The 24,346-nt window shown below is 43.5% G+C and overlaps 2 protein-coding genes across 2 annotated transcripts; both read left to right on the forward strand.

Moving 5' to 3' along the window:
• Nucleotides 1-3,717: 3,717 nt before the first annotated feature.
• On the forward strand, nucleotides 3,718-10,120 carry LOC115175984 (PR domain zinc finger protein 1-like). Its single transcript, XM_029735695.1, has 3 exons — nucleotides 3,718-3,914; nucleotides 4,666-4,967; nucleotides 9,707-10,120. Exons 2-3 carry the CDS (start codon nucleotides 4,800-4,802, stop codon nucleotides 9,848-9,850), a joined length of 312 nt encoding a protein of 103 aa, XP_029591555.1. The 5' UTR covers nucleotides 3,718-3,914; nucleotides 4,666-4,799; the 3' UTR covers nucleotides 9,851-10,120.
• A 1,408-nt stretch (nucleotides 10,121-11,528) lies between these two features.
• On the forward strand, nucleotides 11,529-17,784 carry LOC115175983 (PR domain zinc finger protein 1). The gene is made up of 5 exons (XM_029735694.1): nucleotides 11,529-11,685; nucleotides 11,913-12,156; nucleotides 14,002-14,870; nucleotides 14,975-15,103; nucleotides 15,799-17,784. The coding sequence occupies exons 1-5, from the start codon at nucleotides 11,677-11,679 to the stop codon at nucleotides 16,369-16,371; spliced, it is 1,824 nt and encodes a 607-aa protein (XP_029591554.1). The 5' UTR covers nucleotides 11,529-11,676; the 3' UTR covers nucleotides 16,372-17,784.
• Nucleotides 17,785-24,346: the final 6,562 nt, after the last annotated feature.

The following is a 24,346-nucleotide window of genomic DNA, read 5'->3' on the forward strand; positions in this document are numbered from 1 at the left end:
GCTTGAAATGGTACATAAGTGGTACTGTATGATTCACTAACTGTTGTCTTTCACCTGTTTCAAACTTTTGCTTGGGCTACCACAGCTTGCTCTCTTCCTCCCTTCCTCCCTCCTTCCCCAAGCCCAGGTCTTAGAAGGTAGGCAACGCTGCTGCTCCTGGAAAAGTGCAACTGGAGCATCACCCCGGACAGGAGAGGGGAGGGAAGGAGAGAGAAAGAGAGGGAGATCTGCCAAGCATCACGCTGAGCCTCCCTGTCCTGAGCCTCATCTCAGACAGTCTGCTTACTAGAGATATTAGCCGCCGGGGGAAAGAAGCTTAAAGAACTTTAGGGTCCCCCCAACTCCCTCATACACACGGAACAGTGAAGCGCCCAGCACTCCTCGAATAGACGTTTTGCCAGATGGCAGCCAATTTAGCTATTGTTTCACTGGGCAAGTTAAGAACAGGTGGTGCAAGACAGACAGACACACAGTGACATGCAGGACAAAGAAACGAAATATACTGTATATACTTATAGTGAAGTCAACTAAATGCTACCCAACGCAAGCAGGGAAATACTTACGAAATATATGGACATAATATGCACACATGCCCTAAACCCCAACACAACACATGTACGCACAAGCACGACAAAGGGTGTTCCGCCTTTCTCTTGGGCCTACAGCCCAAGCTCCATCCATGTGCATGCGTAGGAAGACCTAAGTTGATTAGTTAGTTATCCTGACTCTCACCCTGGAGGATATATTGCTCTGATCCCATGGGAATTCATGAAGCCTAGGAGAAGGTCTGGTTGAGTGATTGTATGACATATGACCATTGACACTAACAACCAACTGAACACCGTTTCTTCTTCTTCATTTTCCCATGCATTAAGTTCCTGTATATACAAAATCCAACTTTGATTGACCAACATTTCTGGGATTCTGAAAGATTTGTTTGTTATTGATTCTGTTTCTCACCGTGAACCATCTGCGTTATCAATTTGCTTAAAGTGATTCTAGCACTCTATAGTGAATTGTAAGACTTGCTGTAAGACATGCTATAGACGTATATCCTATACAAGTACTACTAACACTTATTAACACTGGTGGTTCATAGAAAGTAGAGCCCAACCTATATGTTCAGATGCAGATTTTTTTGTGGGACAAAACTTACCGATACCGCGTCCCGAGTGGCACAGCACAGCTGTGTCACTACAGATCCTGTTTTGATTCTAGACTGTGTGGCAGCTGGCCGCAACTGGCAGACCCATGAGGGGGCGCAAAATTGGCCCAGCGTCGTCTGGGTTAGGGGAGGGTTTGGCTGGACGGGATGTCCTTGTCCCATCGCGCTCTAGTGACTTCTATGGTGGGCCAGGTGCATGCACACTGACACGGTCGCCAGTTGGACGGTGCTTCCTCCGACACATTGGGGCGGCTGGCTTCCGGGTTAAGCGAGCAGTGTGTCAAGAAGCAGGGGTCGTGTTTAATTTAACCAATTAGAAAAAGGGGTAAAAAAAGAAAAGAAAAAAAGAAAACTTACCGATACCGATATATTTGCAGATTTAGTGTTTTACAGCGGGGAAATTAAAAAGTTACATTTTTCCACACCATGTTCTCTTAAATTTCCATCCGAAACAGTAATTGTCCAAGAAATTTCTTCAAATGTTGATTTCTCACATTGTGACAATAATGTCAACGAGAATGGGCGCTAGTGTTCAGATAAGCATGAGATTCACTTTTTTTTCCATCCCATTTATTGAATATTGGTTATCGGTAGAATTATCGGCCGATATCAATATATCGGTAAAAGGCCAATATCGGCCGATAATATAGATGAAACTATATATATCGGTCAGGCTCTAAAAATAAAGTGTTACCAAGAAAACGTGCTATAAGACATCACAGTGGCGTATATCCTATACAAGCATTAATAACACTGATGGTTCATAGAAAGTGTTACCAAAAATCCTCTGTCTTGAAGGTGTTAGACAAAGACAGTACAGCTAAGATTGGAGTACCGTCACCTCACAGGATGTCTATGCCACAAACTGATGTCCATGTGTTTCAGGGGGCTAGACAGAAATATATACACATAATATGCACACATGCCTTATACCCCAACACAACACATGTACGCATAAGATTCATAAAATCAAATACGGGAAGTCCTTCTTATAATCCAGACTATATAAATAAACATGATCAACTATTTATGAACTATATATAAATAATATTTTCATATGTATATATTTCAACGTAAGATGTACTAACTACTTCATTTTTGCCAGAATTTTTTATTTATTTTATATTCGTTCAGTTCCCGAGGTTTTCCTGTAAAAATCTAGAGGAATCAACCTAGAGGCATAGAATTTTACATTGACTCCCCGCTTCCAATTATCCAGTAAGTTCTTACAACAATTTACAGTCATTTCACAGTGCAATGGATGTCACAGGCTCGCTGTAACTTTGTTACCGCATTTGTGTCGGTTCAATTGACAGTCTTGAAAAATTCAGATTCCATTTTCTTTTCAGCTTTCATATGTTGTTTTCCTGGCCTGGCTACCTTTAGTGTGGAGCACAGGCTACCTAACTCTCTAAACAGAGGACATTTGTTCAAAGTAGACTGAAACGAAAGGGACGCTCATCTGAGGTGCTGACCCTCTCTCTTTCAATTCAATTCAAGGGGCTTTATTGGCATGGGAAACATATGTTAACGTTGCCAAAGCAAGTGAAGTAGATAATATACAAAAGTGAAATAAACAATAAAAATTAACAGTAAACATTACACTCACAGAAGTTCCAGAAGAATAAACACAATACAAAAGTCATATTATGTATATATACAGTGCTGTAACGATGTACAAATGGTTAAAGTACAAAATGGAAAATAAATAAGCATAAATATGGGTTGTATTTACAATGGTGTTTGTTCTTCACTGGTTGACCTTTTCTTGTAGCAACAGGTCCAAATCTTGCTGCTGTGATGGCACACTGTGGTATTTCACCCAGTAGATACGGAAGGTTATCAAAATCGGGTTTGTTTTCGAATTCTTTGTGGATCTGTGTAATCCGAGGGAAATATGTCTCTCTAATATGGTCTTTCTCTCTCTCCTGTTACAGGGAAGGTTGAGGGTTTGCGCACGCATGTGTGTGAACTCTGATTGTTCTTCTGAAGAACCCTCCAAGTTCACACTCACCCTCCAAATGTATGACCGCTGATGATCCTTTGCACCTCTGTGCTTTATTGTGAATCCAAATAAAATATTTGAAGTGTGTGTGTGTGTGTGTGTGTACTTGTGTGTGACCGTTCAGGGTCCTTTGCACCTAAATGTTTTATTATGAATTTTAAAAAAGTATGTGTGTGTGATCTGGGGGATTGAGGAGACCATGAACTTGTAGGTCAAGGTGAGGGGCTGAGGACGTCGTTCCACCAGATCAGATTGCTCGTTAAGGGCCAAACCACGCAAAAGTCTATCAGTGTGTTGGTCAGTGGCCACAAGCCAGCCATCTGCTCTTCCTTCTTTCATTCATTCATATGTCTTATGTGGCCCGCGGGGTATTTGTGTGTGTGTGTTCGCGTGTGTGTGCATGGTCACTTGAGGCCAAGTGTACATTCAGGCAATTGTCCAAAGCCACCAGTTGTGTGTCAATTGGCGCACGTCCAACTAATCCTCTCAGTCACATGGCCAACGGCAGCTTCTCATTGGACGAGAGGACGGGGTAAAAAGCCTTGCCCAACGGTGGCTCAGGAGTTTTGGTGGCAGAGGCAAAGTGGGCACAGCCTGGATACCCTAAGGATCTTACGGGGAGGAATTCCTGGAAAAACAAAGCGAGAGTGACACTGGAAATAGTAGAAGACAAGAAAAAGCGAGGAAGCGAGGGAGGACCTTACCAAAGAGATGATGATCCCACAGCAAAATCATTGTCTAAAAGTAATTGTCAACGGCTTCCTATTTTGTGCCTGTATGACAATGCATTGTTTTAGAAGGAAGGTGTTTAAGCAATATGCCAAATACAGTAATTGTGAACTTTTGTATTTGAGTCAATGCTGAGTGAATGAACAGTGAATGAACAGCACCGAATGGGCTTGACCTCTTGCGTCTAATTGAGTTTGGATTGGGAAAATAACTCATGGTCAACAACGGGGGGGGTTGAGAAATGGAGTTGACTTGTTTACACTTACTTGATGGACTAGGATTTGGATTGGATTTGATCATCCTTGGCGATATTGAGATTAATATTGGGGCTTGGGATATGTTGAATATTTTTGCTGGGTTGAATGGAAAAGCTGCATAGATTTTTGGTGAAATTAAGCATGTTGACTTGATTCACAGTTCTGGTATTGAACAATAAGTTATTATCTTGATGATGTTTTGGCTGAATTATATTGCTGATCATTTTGTCATTCAGTGGTTCTGTTGCCTTTTTGCAATATATTGCTGCTCCAAGGATTATATTGACGACGACAAACATTGTCAACACCCTATCATGCACTGGGATTAAGTCACTTTCAATCAATTCTGACAGTACAGTGTTTTGCTTATCAAGTGACAATGACAAGTGACAACAAGAAGCAAAGCAAAAGGAATTCCACTAGTGTCACTAGTGAATTCAAACATACCATTTTATTCATGCTAGGATAAAGTAGCATGAGACCCCTTCTCTCCCTTTTCTCTCTTCCAGACCTCAAGCTTTAACCAACGCATCTAAAGACGAGGGCCCCCAAGAAAACCAAAGTATCACCAAAGTAACACCGTACCAAAGCACCCCAAACCAAGTCCAGTGGGGAAGAGAGAATCAACACAAAGAGTGTTAAGATGAAGCTGGAGACAGCCCCAGATATGAGTGAGTGGCGAGAGGACGACTTTGCCCTCAACTGCACCTACATCGTCCCTGACCAGGTGTCGGACCCCAGCTTTGGTGTGCCCAAAGCCATGACGTCCATACCCCGCAACCTCACCTTTGAGTACAGCACAGAGAATGAGGTAAGATCTTTATCAGACATCACATTAATCAGCATTTCTGTGAAGGCGCCAGATTTAGAACCAGGAGGGGAACACAGTACATGTTCACAGCCAAGTGGCATGTTTGTGTATTGACATTTACTGTGATGCACAATGTCTTTCTTACATACTCTATTAATTAAGTCTGAATTAATCTGGGACAGTCAGAGGTTAATGACAAGTTGTGGTCAAGGCTCATGTTAGGTGCAAGCAAGAGTTTTCCATTCCATTCCTGGTCTGTTCAGTGTCACAATGGCCATCTCATGTGTGCACCGGTTAAAGCCGCTAGCCTCTTTACCGTTACCATGTCTCTAGGTCAGTATTACAATCATGTCTCTGGGTCAACACACACACACATTTCCGTGAACAGGTAGCTGCAATACTGAAATAAATACCTTGTCATTATGTGTCTTTTCCATGTTGCATCACAATCACCTTAGTTTCTTCACTGCCAGGATCTTCCAACCACAAACAGGCATAAGGGTCATGTATCTTAACCCCATGGTAGTCATCCACCTACCTAACAAGAAGTCAGGGATCAGCTCAGCTGCATCCAGGTGATCCAACCTGAGCCGTATAATCACATCAACAGTTCCCGCTCTTGCCCTCCTTCCCCCTCCCCTCTCCATCCCTCGTTTTCCTCCATTTAGGTGAATCAGTCTTCTACACAATATTTCCAGGCTATGAGTGTCAGTGAATCAGCTGACTGGCATGGCCTTATTATGACTCACTAGAGAAGGGATCTGAGGTGTGAGGTTTTAGGCCGAGGGTGTCCTAAAATGTACACCATGCTCTTGTGAAAAGTGAACTTAAAATTGTGGCAGAAAAGTCGTCTCTCTCTTTTTTGGAAAAAAAGGCTGTAATTCTCTCTCGCATACTTCTCACTTGGTGTCACGCCCTGACCATAGAGAGTCTTTTTATTCTCTATTTTGGTTAGGTCGGGGTGTGACTAGGGGAGGTGTTTCTATCTAGGTGCTTTATTTCTATGTTGGCCTGGTATGGTTCCCAATCAGAGGCAACTGTTTATCGTTGTCTCTGATTGGGGATCATATTTAGGCAGCCATTTCCCCACTGTGTTTTGTGGGATCTTGTTTTGAGTTAGCGCATGTAGCACCTCTGTTACGGTTAATTGTTTGTTTCCTTTTGTAAGTTTCACTAAATAAAATATGTGGAACTCAGAGCACGCTGCGCCTGGGTCTGTCTCTCCACCCAATCGTGACACTTGGTCAATCTTCACTTTTCGTGTGGTTAAGTGAGCATACGGTTCCTTCCTTCTTCTCTCAGTATTTTCATCCGAGCAACGCTTAGATTTCCCTCCTTTAGCTATGAGCGTCTCTTTTCTTCCTCTCTCTGCTGCGTTTTCTGCCTAGGCCCGCGAGAGGTGTGAAAACTGTGGTTATGAACGCATGGTAAGCTTTTATATGGCTTTGTTAGTCTCCTTCCACCCTCACAAACATCAGCCAAACCAGATGTAGCAAGTTGAAAGACTTCACTTTCACACCAAGTGGTTGTGAGAACTCTTTTCCTGTTTCAGCAGAGGCAAAGTGACCCTCAACTCCACTGTACTTGCATGCAAGAAAGATACGTTACTTGCACTTGTAAGCACAACTTTTTAATATGAGTGTCTCACTAAAACACACGTGTAAAGTACAACATTTCAAACATGTTACAGTCTTTTGGTAAGGCTGGCTTTGTACCCTCAGAAGTTTCCGTTCTGATAATGGCATCATGTCAATTTCTCCCCTGAGTAGTTGGCATTTGCTTGAGGAATCCATATACCCTATGGTGTTTTTATGTCTTGGCATCTTACCTTTATGTGTGTGCTTTTCCTGGTAAAGTCACAGCGCCAAAGGGTGTGAATCGACAGGAAACAGACACATGCCAATTGAATCAAAAATAAAACCTCTGAACTACCTATGGGGACTTCACACGTACTTATTAGTCCTTGCCAACCATTGTTTGTTACCAGTCATTGTTTAGTCATGGCGATTGCCGATTATGCAAAATTACTACTTTTCAATTCTGGGATTCTTTCAGTTGTTCACCAAGTTATTAATGACTAATACATTTTCATGACTTTTTTTGGTCCTCTTTGAGTTCTAATGTAATACTTATATACAAAAGTATGTGGACAACACTTCAGATTAGTGCATTCGCCTATTTCAGCCATGCCCGTTACTGACAGGTCTACAAAATCAAGCACACAGCCATGCAATCACCATAGACAAACATTGCCAGTAGAACAGCCTTACTGTAGAGCTCAGTGACTTTCAACATGGCACCGTCATAGGATGCCACCTTTCCAACAAGTCAGTTCGTCAAATTTCTTCCCTGCTAGAGATGCCCCGGTCAACTGTTAGTGTTGTTATTGTGAAGTGGAAACTTCTAGGAGCAACAACAGCTCAGCCACGAAGTGGTAGGCCACACACGCTCACAGAACGGGACCGCCGAGTGCTGAAGTGTATAGCGCATAAAAATCTGCTGTCCTCGGTTGCAACACTCCCTACCGAGTTCCAAACTGCCTCTGCTTCCAGAGGCAGCGTCACCACAAGAACTGTTCGTCGGGAGCTTCATGAAATGAGTTTCCATGGCCGAGCAGCAGCACACAAGCCTAAGATCACAATGCGCAATGCCAACTGTCGGCAGGAGTAGTGTAAAGCTCGCTGCCATTAGACTCTGGAGCAGCGGAAACGCGTTCTCTGGAGTGATGAATCACGCCTCACCATCCGACAGACGAATCTGGGTTTGGCGGATGCTAGGAGAACGCTCCTGCCCCAATGCATAGCGCCAACTATCATTTTTGTTGAAGGAGGAATAATGGTCTGTGGCTGTTTTTCATGGTTCAGGTTAGGCCCCTTAGATCCAGTGAAGGGAAATATTTTATGCAACAGCATACAATGACATTCTAGACAATTCTGTGCTTTCAACTTTGTGGGAACAGTTTGTGGAAGGCCTTTTCCTGTTTCAGCATGACAATGCCCCTGTGCACAAAGCGAGGTCCATACAGAAATGGTTTGTCGAAATCAGTGTGGAAGAACTTCACTGGCCTGCACAGAGCCCTGACCTCACCCCATCAAACATTTTTGGGCTGAATTGGAACGCCGACTGCGAGCCAGGCCTAATCGCCCAACATCAGTGCCCGACCTCACCAATGCTCTTGTGGCTGAATGGAAGCAAGTCCCCACAGCAATGTTCCAACATCTACTGGAAAGCCTTCTCAGTAAACAGCTGAGGGGGGAGGGGGGGGCTGAGCGGGTGAGGGGAGGAGGTGGGTAAGTAGGTTAAGCTCCAACGATTAACTTTCGTTTGGGGCGCAGGGCAGGCATCGTCACAGGCTGTATTTCCTGGCTGCGAGAGGACCTATTCCGAGCAGGGACAGTTAGGGGGGAAGGTGGGAGGGAGAGTGGTGGCGTGGTCCAGTCAAGAAGCGAGTGATACTCCTCTACTCCTTCCCCCCTCCCTCCTTCCTCGTCTTCTTATAAACCTGGCTGAGCAGTCGTTAATCAGCAGCCCTGTCGCAGCTCATTCATTAGTCACACTAAAACGGGGCCACACAATGTCCCTGTCACACTCACTCTCGTCTCACCCTCCGTCACCCCCTGGCCAGGACTCAACAGATCTTCAAGACAAAGCCCCTTAAGACCCCCAAGCTATGGGTGCGTCTCACAGATGCTCCCTGCCAATGTGCCTTATTCAAACTTCCAGTACTTTCTAAAGAATCCCTATTGAAGTATGAGTCAGGTTGCTATTCCTGGCTGTCAAGGCTCAGGGGAGAGAGTTAGTCTACTGTAGTTATTTACCTGTTTCCTTATCCCAGCTCTTGAGTTAACTGTGGATGCGTTTTTTTTTCTTTACTTCATATACGTGTGTAACTTGAGTCTGGTAAACTCTTAGTCAGAGTGTAGACATTGAACACGTACCAGAAAGAGTCCAGGCACTACAGAGTCTGGTGGTCATTCTCACCAGCAGGGGCTGCGGTGAGCTGAGTTAGGTAATTTATGTTCTGTCTCTGTCCCTGTAAAAGGCTCTGCATGGTCAATCCAACATCTGCAGCGGCCGTAGAGCGTTCACTGCAATACGGCCTCTGCAGAAGTCAGGGCATTTATACTTCTTGAGCATTGCTGAGCTGTTGTGAAGCAAGTTGTCATGGAAGTGAGTCCGTGTTTATACTGTCAATGCAGAGCTATACGGACCCCTCCGCATTGTTAAAACACTTGGTCGGCGCACAGCGATGCGGTACAGAGCTCAATTTGGCCTCTGCATGGCTCCGGAGGCTCCGCAATTGCGTCACACCATCCATACGGTGCCTCCAACCACATTGTCAGGTCAAGCATAAATTGGCTTTAAGTCAATGGTGTTTACGAGGACAGTCAGCAGGTCAGAGAAAGTGCAATTCCCTTCATTAATTTAACTCATTAGGCAAGAGGAAGAAAGCGAGTCACCTTGGAGCTCAGGAGAGAAGATCAGAGCTCCCGTCTGGGTCAACATGTCAAGGCCATAGTAATAAAATTGGTAGAACAGAAGAAGTTCCTCAGGCCACAGCAAAATGACTGTACCCTCATGCTTCTAGTAACTCTATTTCTATGGTCAAGGCTGTCTTAAGGAACTGGCACTGTTTGACTGACTCTAATGTTTGATAGCATGGGTCCCAGATCGGTTTGTGCTGTCTTGAAATAGGATTCTAAGGCTAACTGTTTGATGATGTATTGTCTTGTGTTTAGGTGACAGGCGTGTTCAGCAAAGAGTACATTCCTCAGGGGACTCGGTTCGGACCTCTGCAGGGTGACATCTACACCAAATACAACGTCCCCAAACAGGCCAACAGGAAATACTTCTGGAGGGTAAGTTGGCGGAATAACCGTTAACACACACACAGTTTGTTTGACCTTGGTCCAATTGTCCTTTTCATTAAAGTTCATAGTTCTTCCTATCTCATCCTAACATGATTTTGGCAGCAACAAATTAGATTCGGCATACTTAAAAGAAACAGGATTACCAAAAATATTTATAAGTTGCTCTCAGTCAGCTGGAGTTGTATATGAAAACATACTGTAAATACCAACCAAGTGATACCACCTGTGATACAAGTTAGTATTCAACGTCAATCCATGTCTGAAGACGTCAAGATGTCGGGAGATGATGTGGAAACCGGCCACTAGGGGCAACAGTGAGCGCTGTTACCTTCAAGTAGGTTTGGGTTTTGCTCGGGCATTGTGGACAGGGATGATGGATGGAAGTAAGCATCTTCCTCTGATTCCAAAGGTTGCAAGTGCTTATCCAGTGATATTTTTGTTTTAAGCCTATCCCAGCCCCTAACCCTTACCTTAACCATTCTGAGTTAATGCCTTCACAATTTGTAGTCAATTCCTGAACTTAACCCTAAACTTAAAAATGCTGAGTTAATGCCTAAACTTAATGCCTTAAACACAAATTTGACTTTGGAACAACTTCGAAATTTGACGTTTGAACGTCTAATTCTGACGTGAGAATGTGAGAGCTGGTTGGTAAGTACAGCCATGAAAGCAGGTGAATGAAATTATACTGTGGGTTCTAGGGGAGAAATCTCAATACCTTACCTAACAAGCAGCTATGGGAACTGTTTCTCGGAAGAGACGGGAAAAGAGATTCGACCCAAAATTCGTCCTTGTTTTCTTCTCCAATTATTCTTGGAAAAAGAAGCCAAAGTGGTAAAACAGTTTCACACCAAGTCAGTCACTTCCCATCTAAAAGGAAACAAAAATGCATTGCTCAGAAGCCCATAGGTATTCAGGGGTTTTGGACATATTTTTGGGGAAGTTGTGGATCTTTACATGCACGCAACAATTGCATCCTTCCCAGCGCTCAAGTCCCATTCAACCCATTCAACCAGTATGACATATAGGAAGTGATTGTTAGTGTTCCCCTCTCTCTCTCTCATACACACTTCCTTCTCATTCCCACCCACCCTCGTCCTCTCTCTGTCTCCCGGCGGTGACTTGCCTAATTCAGGAGTTTTCTCTGAGTCGTTTCCATGTTAGGGCTTTCTGTCCTACGTTTTCACCTTCCTTCTGGCATTTCCTGTAAACCAGATCCATCCTGTCCTACTACTGAAAATTGGTGAAAGTCTGACTCGCCTCGAGAGTATGGCAACACTCTCTCACGGGACAGGTGTGGATGTGTGTGACGTGTGTGACTGCGTGTGCCTGTGAGCACGTGCCACCATCTATTTGTGTGTGTTTGTGTCTGCTAACACAACCCCTCTTACATATCCTTAAGCGATGCCAGTAAAAACAATTACAGCGCACCCTATATTTAATAAGTGATTGACAACTTGACAAGTGAGGAAATGTAATGGAAATGCCTATGGTTGACAATATGGTGATATGCTGTATCTCCTAATGGGAAGCAGCCATTCAAGTCTGGGCATGTTGAGAGAAACCCCCAACCAGAGTGTGAGAGAAAGAAAGAGAAAGAGAAAAATAAATGTCTGTCTGTCTGGGCATGCGTTCAACCTCTTTGCCCTGCCCCCTCTCCGTCAGTCTAACTAGCAGCTGATAAAAGCAGTGACAGAGTTGATTTCACACCAGACAGTGACAGTAGTTCAGGAACACACACACACGCACACACAGTGCGCGGGACACACACTCAAGAAACAACCCAGGTGGAACAAGAACCAGATCATTAGAAGAGGATATAGGAGACTATTCTGTACATGGCAGAGGTGAACTATGCTTTCTATCTATATACTGTGACAATGTCTGTCAGCTCAGCAGCTCAACGGCTACAGTGAATATTACAGTCGTGAGTGAATGTAACAATACAGTAGAGGTCAGTCGGTTACAAAGTTGTGTACTAACTGATGTTACACTACGTTTAAATACAAGTGTGTGTGTGTGTTCTATTATTGCATTTTATTCTTATTTCACTCTCCCCTCTTCTCCCTCCCAGATCTATAACGGCAGGCAGCTATACCATTTCATCGATGGCTATGACTTACAGCGCAGCAACTGGATGCGCTACGTCAACCCGGCGCACTTGCTGTCCGAACAGAACCTGGTGGCGTGCCAGAATGGCCGTGACATCTACTTCTACACCAGCCGGCCCGTGGAGCCCAAGCAGGAGCTTCTGGTGTGGTACAGCCAAGATTTCGCCCAGAGACTGTGCAGCCAACCGGGTGACGAGCTCAAACAAAGTGAGTACCATCTTTGATTCTTTTTTTTTGCCCTCCTCTCATCTGTTCACTCTCCTCAACTCCTCTCCTTGTTTCTTTCTCCTCTACCCTCTCCCTTCGTCTTTCCCATCCTCTACTCTTCTCTCCTCTGCACTCATCTTTCTCTCTATGCTCTCCTTGAATTGCTTTTCCATCTCCTCTCTAGCTCTCTCTTTTCTGTGGCTCTACAATAAAGCACTATTCTATGTTATGACACTCAATGAAAAACTGTTAGTGAGTGAGAGGGCAATGTAGTAAAAGACAGCCAGGTGTGTGCGTTTGTCTCTAGGAGGAAACGATGACGAACAGTGAGACAGCTTTCTTTTCATACCTATATCAGATAAAAAAGGGGATTTAAATCTCTCTGTGTGTGTCTGCTCGATAAGATGACGCAAAGGTGAGCCATTTTTGTCCGATCACAGACTTCTCATATTGATAAGATCTGAGTTTATTAGATGGTAAACAATGAGACTGAGTGTGACGGAAACTGCTTCCTGTCTTATTCCCTTTTTGGAGCGGGTGGCATTGTTATGGAATACATACTGAGTCATGGTTGGGTGAGAGACTTACTGACAAAAGACAATACACGGCTACACCTGCCTTAATGTAGAAGACAGCTCACCCACAAACACAAACACACTCACTCTTCCTTACACAACATAGGGAAAATCTCCAAAGGAGTAGAAAAGTCATCTCAACAATGCCTGGTCAAGTAAAGTCCATGAGTCAAAGTCAGCTGTGAATTCAGGTATGGCAAGTTGTCCATTCATTATATGACAACTAGTTTTGTTGCCAGAAACTCTGTAAGGAGACATGCCCTCTTAAACTATAATTACATTACACAGTCATTCAACCTGTTGACTAATGATGACTAGGCTACAATGGCAACTGCATTGACAGTTCTTTTTACTGTGTACTCCACACACTTGGGGACACCCCTGATAAAGACTTTAGTAAATAGGCTAGGCCTCTAAAATTTAAACAAAGCAATAAAGGATAAAAGTAGCTTAAATAGTCTATCCAAACACATTTGGTTTAAAATGACCAATTTATAGGCCTAATTAAATGGCTTACAATTTTTTCAAAGAACAGGTTGGCACTGAACAGGTGACAGTTGAAAGTTCACGCCTAAGCTTTGTATTATCACTAGTGCATGGTTTAATGCACTATTGTAGCCTGCAGTGGTTTGACTTTCCCTTTAATCCTGGTTGTAAGGCAATTTCTGTTAAACAGCGAGTAATGCGTCAGTTAAGCTACACAGCTACTCACATAAAACATAAGTAGGACTTAGAACAAGCTAACTAAATGGCAAATGTATTTCTTCCTGCGGTCCTGAGAAAGACGCTTGTGAGGTAATTGAAACCTTGCGACAGAAACGTCCCCAAAAAATGAAAGCTCTTTGTTTTACTACAAATCCTACATGACACATACCCACATACACCCACACATCAAAATGACAACATTGCTATCATAGTGCCAGACAGAAACCATGAACTCTTTGAAGTTTCATCTAAAAACTGAAACCATCATCATCCTTTACCATAAGAGGGAGTGCCAGGGAGGATGTGAGAGCTCGAGTGTGAGTGTGGTGCGTCATTACAGTCACTTCTAACTTCGTTAAGACTGTGAACTTTGTCATTTGCCAATCAATACTGTCCTATTACAGAGTGATAAGTGAATAATTGCTCATTAGGTCTGCACAAAGGACGAATGGAAGTTGTATTATTGTGTGGATTGTCAAGGTTGACAATTGTTTTTACAGTGTATTTCATACACACTCAAACCCAACCACTATGTCTGACCTTGTGTTTTTTTCTTCTTCTATAGAACACATTATCGGAGATGTCAGAGAATCTGAAGAGAAGGAGGAGATGAGAGACGAGAGAGAGGATGAAGGGGAGGAGAGAATTGACGTGGAGGTGCTGGAAAGAGACACTCCGCCCGACACGCCAGACGACCAAATCATGGACTTCAGCCAGAAGATAGAGAATGAGAAGGTGACCCAGGACCACCAGGGACCCATCCCCTCTCCTCAACCCGACCTGCGAGAGCCCAACCTGCGATCTCACGTCTACGGATTCCCCGAGTGCCACCCTACCGCCCCCTCCCCGACCCGCAACCTCCACCTCCACGGGCTCTACGGCCACAGAGAGGGCCTAGTGTCCCCCTACCCCCTCTACCATCCCTCCAGACCCCTTAAAACCCCCTACCAGCTTCTCCCCCCATACAGCAGCCCCCACTACCCTCACCTCCTCCTCCCCCAGTACCCCCCACCATTCCCTGGGATGCTCCCCTCCGGGGGCCCTCTGCAGTACAGCAGCTACCCGAGTAGCGATGGACTTCCATACCCCTCCATGACCCACCAGCCTGGTCTGCTCCCAGTGCCTCTGCCCTACCCAGGAGCTACTCAGGGAGGGCTGAAGGAGAGGACCCCAAATATGTCACCTCCTTGTGGGGCCCCAGCCACCCCAGAGCTCTCTCCCCTTCCCAAGCAGGAGCACCAGACACCCTTGCCGTCACCCTGTGGCTGTGAGGAGGCCATGAACCTCAGCCTGGCCATGCCAAAGAGCAGCCCCTCGCCACCTGCTGCCCCTGGCTACAAATCCCTCCCCTACCCCCTGAAGAAACAGAACGGCAAGATCAAGTACGAATGCAACGTCTGCATCAAGACTTTCGGACAACTGTCCAACCTCAAGGTGAGGATCTTATAGAAATAGGTGGTCCTTTTGATTTCTTTGGAGGCCCAATCTATTCCTGTCTTATTGTGGGTTCCTATCTAACCGAGGCATTTTTCTTTTAGGTGCATCTGAGAGTTCACAGTGGAGAGAAGCCCTTCAAGTGTCACCTCTGTCAGAAGAGCTTTACCCAGCTAGCCCACCTGCAGAAGCACCACCTGGTCCACACCGGAGAGAAACCACACGAGTGCACGGTATGTTTGCGTTTTGATCTGCTTTTTCCAGTCTACTTCAGCTCTAAAACACACACACACACACACACACACGCACACACACACACACACACACACACACACACACACACACACACACACACACACACACACACACCCCTGCGTGCCAGTATGACTTTCACCTTGCCCTGCCCCTGTGATGTAAGGAATCCCTAGGCTTTTGTTGAACACTATTTTATAACTATGTGGGTGTGATCATGACCTCAGTCCTGTGTTGATTTTCATGGTAGGGTTCAGTGATCTCCCACTCAAAAGAAGCAGTCTACACTTATAGAAAAAAGGGTTCTTCGGCTGTCCCCATAGGAGAACCCTTTGGACAACCCTTTTTGGTTCCAGGTAGAACCCTTTTTGGTTCCAGGCTGTACTCTTTGGGGAAAGGGTTCTACATGGAACCCAATAGGGTTCTACCTGGATTCAAAAGGGTTCTACCTGGAACCAAAAATGGTTGTTCAAAGGGTTCTCCTATGGGGTTCTAGCACCTTTTTTTCTAAGAGTGTAGGGTCATACCCTGCTAGCACGCAACCAGTGAAGGCCCTGTCTGGCTGGGGGACAATAGAAACCCAGGAGCCAGGTTTCCCCCAGTTGTTCTAATGATATCACTATCACAACATCATCCTAACCTGAACTTTCCTATTTATCTGTTCCTATTCATATAGGTGTGTCACAAGCGCTTCAGCAGCACCAGCAACCTCAGGACCCACCTGCGGCTCCACTCGGGTGAGAAGCCCTACCAGTGCAAGTTGTGCAGCACCAAGTTCACCCAGTACATCCACCTCAAGCTGCACCAACGTCTGCACATTGCCCGCGACCGCCCCCACTGCTGCCCGCTCTGCACCCACGCCTTCCTCCACCGCTTCTCGCTGCTCATCCACCAGCGCAGCTGCTGCCCCGCCTCTGCCCAGGCCCACGCCAACTCCCATGCCCACACCCACATCCACGAGCTGGTCGAGCGCTTCGACACCAGCCCCGAGGCGGACACTCTGCCTGAAGGGGCAGGACCAGCCCATTTGGAAGCTGCAGTAGAGCGCTGGGTAGCCCGGAGCTTGGAAGGGCGAGAGGGCAAGGAGGACCAGAGTGAAGCCACCCTGCTGCTCAAGGCCCTCACGGCGGCCATTAACGCCCCAGCTCCTCCCACCACGTCATCGCACACTTCTACTTCAGCCTATCAGGAGAGGGCTAGTGTGGTACGCCTCTACAACCGGCCAATGGTGAAGACGCAAGGGCAGTAGGCGAAGTAGAAGGACCCCTGTGGGGAGGGGTAAGAAATAAGAAACATTTTAAGGGTCTACCTCCTGAAAAGCCAGAGCACAATCGATAAAGTCGTCACGGAAAAAGAAGTATTTCCTCGAGGGGAAGAGAGACTATGGAAAGCCAATAAGAGAGCAGCACCAAAACAAAGACTATTCAAAGACATGGCCAGTGTGTTCAGTGATTGCACTTCCACCCTAACTAAGGGTGTTTTCTTATTAGCTGTGGAGTTTCACTCAGGTTCACAGGTGTAATTTACATAGAATGTGTGAGAGAGTTTGTCAGCTATATTTGTTCAGTTGAGTGATTATTTTTCTTGTTAACGTAATGTTACGTCTTGACACTTCCAAGGAGGCTTACTCCTGGGAAAACCGTTGGACCAATGCCACAAACTATTACTGCGATATCTGATGTTTTATTACCGGACAATCTTTGTGCGTATTTATTTATTTTTGCTAAAAAGGGTAGATCAGGGATCTTGAAACTATGTGTATGTATTTGCGTTTGCCAAAAAACAAGAATCAAATAAAATATGAGAATAAACGGGTCTAACTTATGTAGCATAACTTTTTGAAACTTAAATAGTGTATTCTAATGTAATGTAACAAGAGAGGAAAGCAAACTAAAAGCAGTCAGAATGTTATAATGTTCCGGTTCAATACAAATAGCTTCTCAGGACTTCCTGTGAGTCATTTAGTGATGTATTGGGGGTACATACTTCTGCACAGAAACTAGCAATAAAAAGAAAAACGTTTGTTTCTCTATTTTTTTGTGTCTTTTTGTATGTTAAAACATTTTAAGACAGTGTATTTTTATTTGAATTTCTTTGAATATATCCTGAAATACCATTGTGTTTCTAGCTCTTTCTCTTTGATTTAGTTGCTATCTACCCACTGTCGATAAAGCTTTATTTCATTTGTCCTCTATACTGGTGTTACTGTAGTTGCGAGTGTCATCTGAATCAGAGCATGAACCATTCAGTATGTGAGAATGAACCCAATGTAGCCTGTACTGCACTTGCCCCTTTACTCTGTCTGCTCCTAGTACCACTGTATATATACACTCAGGTGAATGGCTCTCGACTCTTGTTATTTTACCAAAACTATTGACAAAAGTACCTCATACGAGAGCTGTACGTTTTCGCTCTCACTGGAAAAAGCCAGAAATAGATCCATGCGCACCAAGGTTTCTGTTACCAAAAACCTAAAATGGTGGAACTGTTCTAACATTAATACTGTGTGAATTATAATTGTTTTTGTATACACATTTGTAGTTTTGTCTATGTATTTTTTTTTTTGGACCAAGGTTATGATATGTGGATACTTTATGTCAGAGATTATTTTGATGATACTTTTGTAATAAATGTAGCACAGTAAACATGTTGTTTTTCAAAATGTGATGTCTTTTGAGTTTTCTATTTTCTCGCTTCAAAAATCCAACATGCTTGTATTTGCACACTCACATGAACGCACACACAGACACCCCCTCACAAATCCCCCACATACTCTTACCCTCTCTTACTCATAACCAAACTCTAGAAAGTCCCACACGACTGCCCACTCAAAACTCTTGAGTTCACTTTCTTAGAAAATAGAGGAACTGAGAGTATGCACTGATGTTCACTAGAATCAGCATCACTTACCATCAGACTATACCTAATGTGCTAATAATGATTGCAACATTGAATGCGGATTATGTCTTCTGAGAAGATGTCACCTTTGTGGATATTCAGCTCTCTTCAAAATCTGTGAAACTATTGTTATCACCTTTCAGCAGCATATAGTATGTAATCAAGACAGTCGTGAAGAGGGCAGGACAAAACCTATTCCCCCTCAGGAGACTGAAAAGATTTGGCATGGGTCCTCAGATCCTCAAAAGGTTCTACAGCTGCACCATCAAGAGCATCCTGACGGGTTGCATCACTGCCTGGTATGGCAACTGCTCGGCCTCCGACTGCAAGGCACTATAGAGGGTAGTGTTTTTCGGCCCAGTACACCACTGGGGCCAAGCTTCCTGCCATCCAGGACCTCTATACCAGGCGGTGTCAGAGGAAAGCCCTAAAAAGACTCCAGCAACCCTAGTCATAGACTGTCCTCTCTACTACCGCACGGCAAGCGGTACCGGAGCGCCAAGTCTAGGTCCAAGAGGCTTCTAAACAGCTTCTTCCCCCAAGCCATAAGAATCCTGAACATCTAATCAAATGGCTACCCAGACTACTTGCCCCCCCCTTTACGCTGCTGCTACTCTGTTATTATCTATGCATAGTCCCTTTAATAACTCTACCTACATGGACATATTACCTCGACTAACCGGTGCCACCGCACATTGACTCTGTACCGGTACCCCCTCTATATAGCCTCGCTATTGTTATTTTACTGCTGCACTTTAATTATTTGTTACTTTTATTGAAAAAAAAATGTGGGGGTATTTTTCTTAAAACTGCATTGTTGGTTAAAGGCTTGTAAGTAAGCATTTCACTGTAAGGTCTACAAGCATGTGACAAATAAAATTGGATTTGATTTGATTAATTGAATTAAAAATGATTTCAATAATTACATTATACCAGAACGTAGTTTGAAATGCTGATAAAAGACCACGCTGCTGTTTCCCATAAATACATTCTTAGAAATGATATTGATTTACAAGAACTGGCTCCATGTGTTGATGACTGACTGAGTACTGGCACACCTGATGAAGGTGAAACAATCTGCTGATGAACCTCCCCCGACATTAAACCACACTTTCAGTCATCAGCATAGTTACAGTAAGCTGGGCCACTACTCCCAGTCTCTCCTCTCCTGTCAGGGTGTTTACATGAGTGACCTCTCTCTCTCTCTCTCTTGTGTTTCCTCTCGTGATCTTTGCTTAAGGAGTCTGTGCTCATCAAGGGAGAACCCCACTGCACACTTCTGACCAGAACAAATACACCTCAAACCAGATTAAGAGCCATAGGTTTGTCACGTTGTCGAGCAGAGACGATGTTAGCTAGACAGTAAGTCAGTTAGCATGCCTGTTAACTAGCTAGTTACATACAATATATGACCATTTAGCCAGTCAGTAAGCTTCAGAATTAGTCAGTAAATGTATATTCTTGCCAGTATAATCCTTAGAGAATAAAGGCTTTTAAAAATGTTTCACTACATTAGGGTTCTTTGATAACTTCTTGTAATTCTTTGCACAAAGGCTTTTTCGGCATGGTTCACTATCCAGCAATGCATAAACTTCTGTTTCTTATTTTAGCCTGCCCGTTCAGCAGTCATCAAGTAAACTAGTCGATCAGTCTGTTTTCAGAATACCAGTGACAAATTAGCTCACTAGCTGATAAAAACACATCCTGGTGAAGAAAGGGATGGAATAGTTATTGTGGAGAGGGGGAAGTTATGAGGGCCAACTTCCTGTTTACTCTTGAATTTCTTCAAAACCTTGTTCCAGTCTGTAGCTGGGAAGGGGTGGGACCACAACATCACAATTTAATGGAATGCCATCCGGAACTTCTTCATTGAACACATTAAAGTGGCACCAGTCTTCTTTTAATAAAACATTTTAAAACACATTCAACTTAAATCCAATGACAAGGTAAACATCTTTGTTGAATTCACGTTAGTTGACAACTCAACCAAATGTAAATCAAAACCAGACGTTGAACTGGCATCTGTGCCCAGTGGGCAAGGTGTTGTCTGTATCATGTACGGTTCTCAGATCATTGGGTCTTACAGGGGGCATGATTTGATCTAAAAAGGGCCTAGAATGGCCACTTTCATCATCATTTTCTCAAAAATGGTTTGTGTTACAAATGTAAAAAGCATATCAAACATGCTTTCTACCAATGCGGTTTCTATGTGAGAACTGCCAGAACAATCTTAGATACACAAAATATTTTTGAGCCATGCTGGCATGGAATTGCCCAATACAATTAAGTGTAAGGCGAAGCGGTCATGGTTAATCAGAAACCTGTCAGTCTGAGTTCACAAAATATTCATCGCCAGTCTAGCAAAACCAAACACTCACTCTGACACGCCATGGACAGTGAACATGCAACAGGTGTTTTCGTACATCATTATTTTTGATTGATGGGTGTCTTTGTGGTGACTATGTATTGGAGGGGGATTTAACAGGTCATTAAACCACATTAACACACTTGACACCCTTGATAAAGACGAGCGATAATGATTGTATCAAATAAATAATTCAAATACTGAGCAAAACCATTTTTTTTTTTTTTTACTTTGAAGTAGGGGTGCTGATATTTTTTGGGCACAAAATAATCTGAAACAGCCAAACTGAACTGCAAATGCATCCAATAACTTGGTAGAGTCACAAGCTTGATGTGGTCATCACAGTTCATTGCCCACCATTGCTTCACACACCATAAAACCCATCACTCAGAACTCTTTGTGGAACTGCGAAAGTAAAAGCACAACTGGTCCTCCACTTTCCTTAGAAGGAAGAATTCTGGTTATGGTAGTTCTTTGAAAGTGTGTGTGTGTGTGTGTGTGTGTGTGTGTGTGTGTGTGTGTGTGTGTGTGTGTGTGTGTGTGTGTGTGTGTGTGTGTGTGTGTGTGTGTGTGTGTGTGTGTGTGTGTTGTATGCCAACAGACTTCCTCTTTAGAAAAAGTCCAATCCATGGCTCCTTACATTAGGGTGACACCACAGCCCTACTATATATTGTAATTGAGGTAACAACTAGCTTCTTATCAGGAGGGCTTTAGTTTCCATATGATGTCGTCACATTTCACTGATGAACCTGTCCTGTTTGCCTTGGCCTCTGAGAGCAAACACGGATAATACACTACAGTAGAAGCAAAAGATAAAAAACATTCTGTGAAGGTGTGGTGTTTTTACCTGGAACAGGAAAAGCTCCAGGGCTTCGCTGGAAGAGAGAAAAAAAAGTACATTCTTACACTTTTTGTGGTTTGTTATCTTCAAAAGAACAACATGAAGGTAAACTGGGAGCTTTCTTTACTTTCTCTTTTACCTAACTGCTAGATTCTTATCACAAAGAACTGGTTGTTCCAAGATGTCACATGACTGGCCCCACAAGCTCTCAGTCCAATGGGATCCCTTTTTACTTTAATTGCTTTTATTTAACAACTGATTCAATATCTGTTTCCCCTACTTCTACCTAAGCCTAACTGACAATAAATATAATTTGTTTCAGGCATAATGTACCTTCACAAACACCAATTGATGGTAGTGTATAAACAACCAAACTGAACTGCAAATGCATCCAATAAGTTTGTAGTCACAAGCTTGATGTGGTCATCACAGACAGTGCATTGCCCACCATTGCTTCACATACCATAAAACCCATCATTCAATTTGTAAGTCGCTCTGGATAGGAGCGTCTCTGCTAAATGACGTAAATGTAAATGTAAATGTATAAACTACATATGGATTAGGCTACCTGCACAGAAACATAAGCTTACATTATATTACAGAATCTGTCCTTCAATTGAAAATATGTATTAAGACTATGGCCTAGGGTTGTCTAGCAGTCTAAACTGCTGCCTCTTGATCACATACTGACGATTTTTTGTAAAAACTCTATCATGGTCCCCGGGCGCCGAAGACGTGGATGTCGATTAAAGCAGCCCCTTGCACCTCTCTGATTCAGAGGGGTTGGTTGAAATGCGGAAGACACACCTCAGTTGAAGGCATTCAGTTGTACAACTGACTAGGTATCCCCCTTTGCCTTTCCAATAAGGCATACAAAATGCAAAAACTAACTTAAAACATTTTTGAATATGGACCTTTGATAAAAAATGAAACACAGATAAGTTTTATCTTGGTGTCCAACCCTGGTCCATTCGTCACTGTCCTGGGCTGTTTGTCTTTCCATTACACACCGTCTCTGACAACATAGGTAGGGCAGAGTGCAGAGCAGACAGTGATAAACTGGATGAGTGATAAAGACTCTCAGATACAGTAATCTATATGGGTTTAAAGGTACAGATAGAGGGTGCTTATTCATATATATGCTGCTTGTGACGTGCACCCTACCCCCGCATCATTCTGCGGATGTCATAGAGCTGCATCCATATTCAACTGATCTGGGAAAGTGATACCAGACTGTGCTGGTGTTTATCTCGTGTTCTGTTCATTATCATATGTTATTCTGGGGGAAATTAGGTTATTCTAAGTTATTTAGCAAAAATATGATTTTCTACCTGCAACTGTACTAAACAATTGCTTTTGGTGACTTTCAAAGGCAAGATAAAGTGATATGATATTCTTCTACTATAAATAGAAAATTCCTATAGTAAATTTGTTCCATAAATACTATCAAACAATAAGGAAATGCAGTGAAATTGATTTTCTGTCATTGTGTATCAAAGTTCAGTCAGAACCCCTCTTGTGCCACAATAGATGAAAATCACAATTTGCTGTATTTTAGCGCCCTCTTGTGTCAATTTTGTAGGCCTAGTCAGCCTATTGCTGCATTCAAGACAACTGGGAATTTGGGAACTGGGAACCTGAAAGTCTCCGGCCTCCGACTTTAGTTTATTCAAGACAACTGGGAACTCTGAAAGAAACGAGCTTTGACTGGGGGAAAAAACAGTTTTGAACGGTCATTCAACTTGGAATTCCAAGTCAGAAACTCTGGCCTCCTCCTAGAGCTCCGACTTTCCGAACTGAAGACAACTGACTTTGCCGTGGGCTTTGAACAGGGCACCTGGCTAACGCCCGGGAGGCAGCCAGATTCCAAAATGAATGCAATCAACTTTCACCTGGTGCAAAACACACCTACCAGGGCACTCGGGCCAGATTAAATCGAATCTCCTTCTTGACACAACAAGGAAATTTGACAGAGCCCATTTATCGTCAATTTATTTGCGGTTACATTAAAATACTGTAGCTAAGTCTAAAGCCTACAACAGATGGCATGGGACATAATGCACAACCATTTTTGAGGTCTTGTTTTGGAGAAGCAGAGGAAAAGTCGCTTCGGGTCATTTTAGTGAAGTTTTAGGCCTACTTTTAGGCAACCGCACAATGCAAGAATTTCAATGATTTTACTGAGTTACAGTTCATAAAAGGAAATCAGTCAATTGAAATAAATTCATTAGGCTCTCTGATCTATGGATTTCAAATGACTGGGCAGAGGCGCAGCCATGGGTGGGCCTGGGAGGGCATAGGCCCACCCAATAGAAATGAATGGAAATAATGTATTGTGTCATTCTGGAGTCACTTTTATTGTAAATAAGAATATAATATGTTTCTAAACACTTCTACATTAATGTAGATGCTTCCATGATTATGAATAGTCTTGAATTAATCGTGAGTAATGATAAGTGAGAAAGTTACAGAGGGTCAAAAATCATACCCACAAGACATGCTAATCTCCCCTGTTATTGCTAATGGTGAGAGGTTAGCATCTCTTGGGGGCATGACCTTTGACCCTCTGTAACTTTCTCACTCATCATTATTCACGATTATTCGTAATCATGGTAGCATCAACATGAATGTGTTTAAAAACATATTATATTCTTATTTAAAATGACGCAATACATTATTTACCATTCATTTGTACTGGGCAGAAAAATGATCTGAAACACCCAAAATGAACTGTGTGTGTGTGTGTGTGTGTGTGTGTGTGACGGTTTGAACACTTAACCTGATAGAGATGGTCTCCTGTAGTTGCCAGGGTGTGGCATCAACGACATCACTCCACACCTCCATCCTCAGGCCACACATCCCTGGCCGGTCAAAGATGAACATCTGGAAAAGACAACACCATTTCATATGAGATGTTAAAAGTAAAGGGCACAATAATAAAATCAACCATAGGCCTCTATATATTGTGTGTGTGTGTGTGTGTGTGTGTGTGTGTGTGTGTGTGTGTGTGTGTGTGTGTGTGTGTGTGTGTGTGTGTGTGTGTGTGTGTTGTATGCCAACAGACTTCCTCTTTAGAAAAAGTCCAATCTATGGCTCCTTACATACTTCTTACTGTTGACT

This window comes from Salmo trutta, chromosome 36 (genome assembly GCF_901001165.1).
Source record: "Salmo trutta chromosome 36, fSalTru1.1, whole genome shotgun sequence".
In the NCBI taxonomy this organism is placed as follows: Eukaryota; Metazoa; Chordata; class Actinopteri; order Salmoniformes; family Salmonidae; genus Salmo; species Salmo trutta.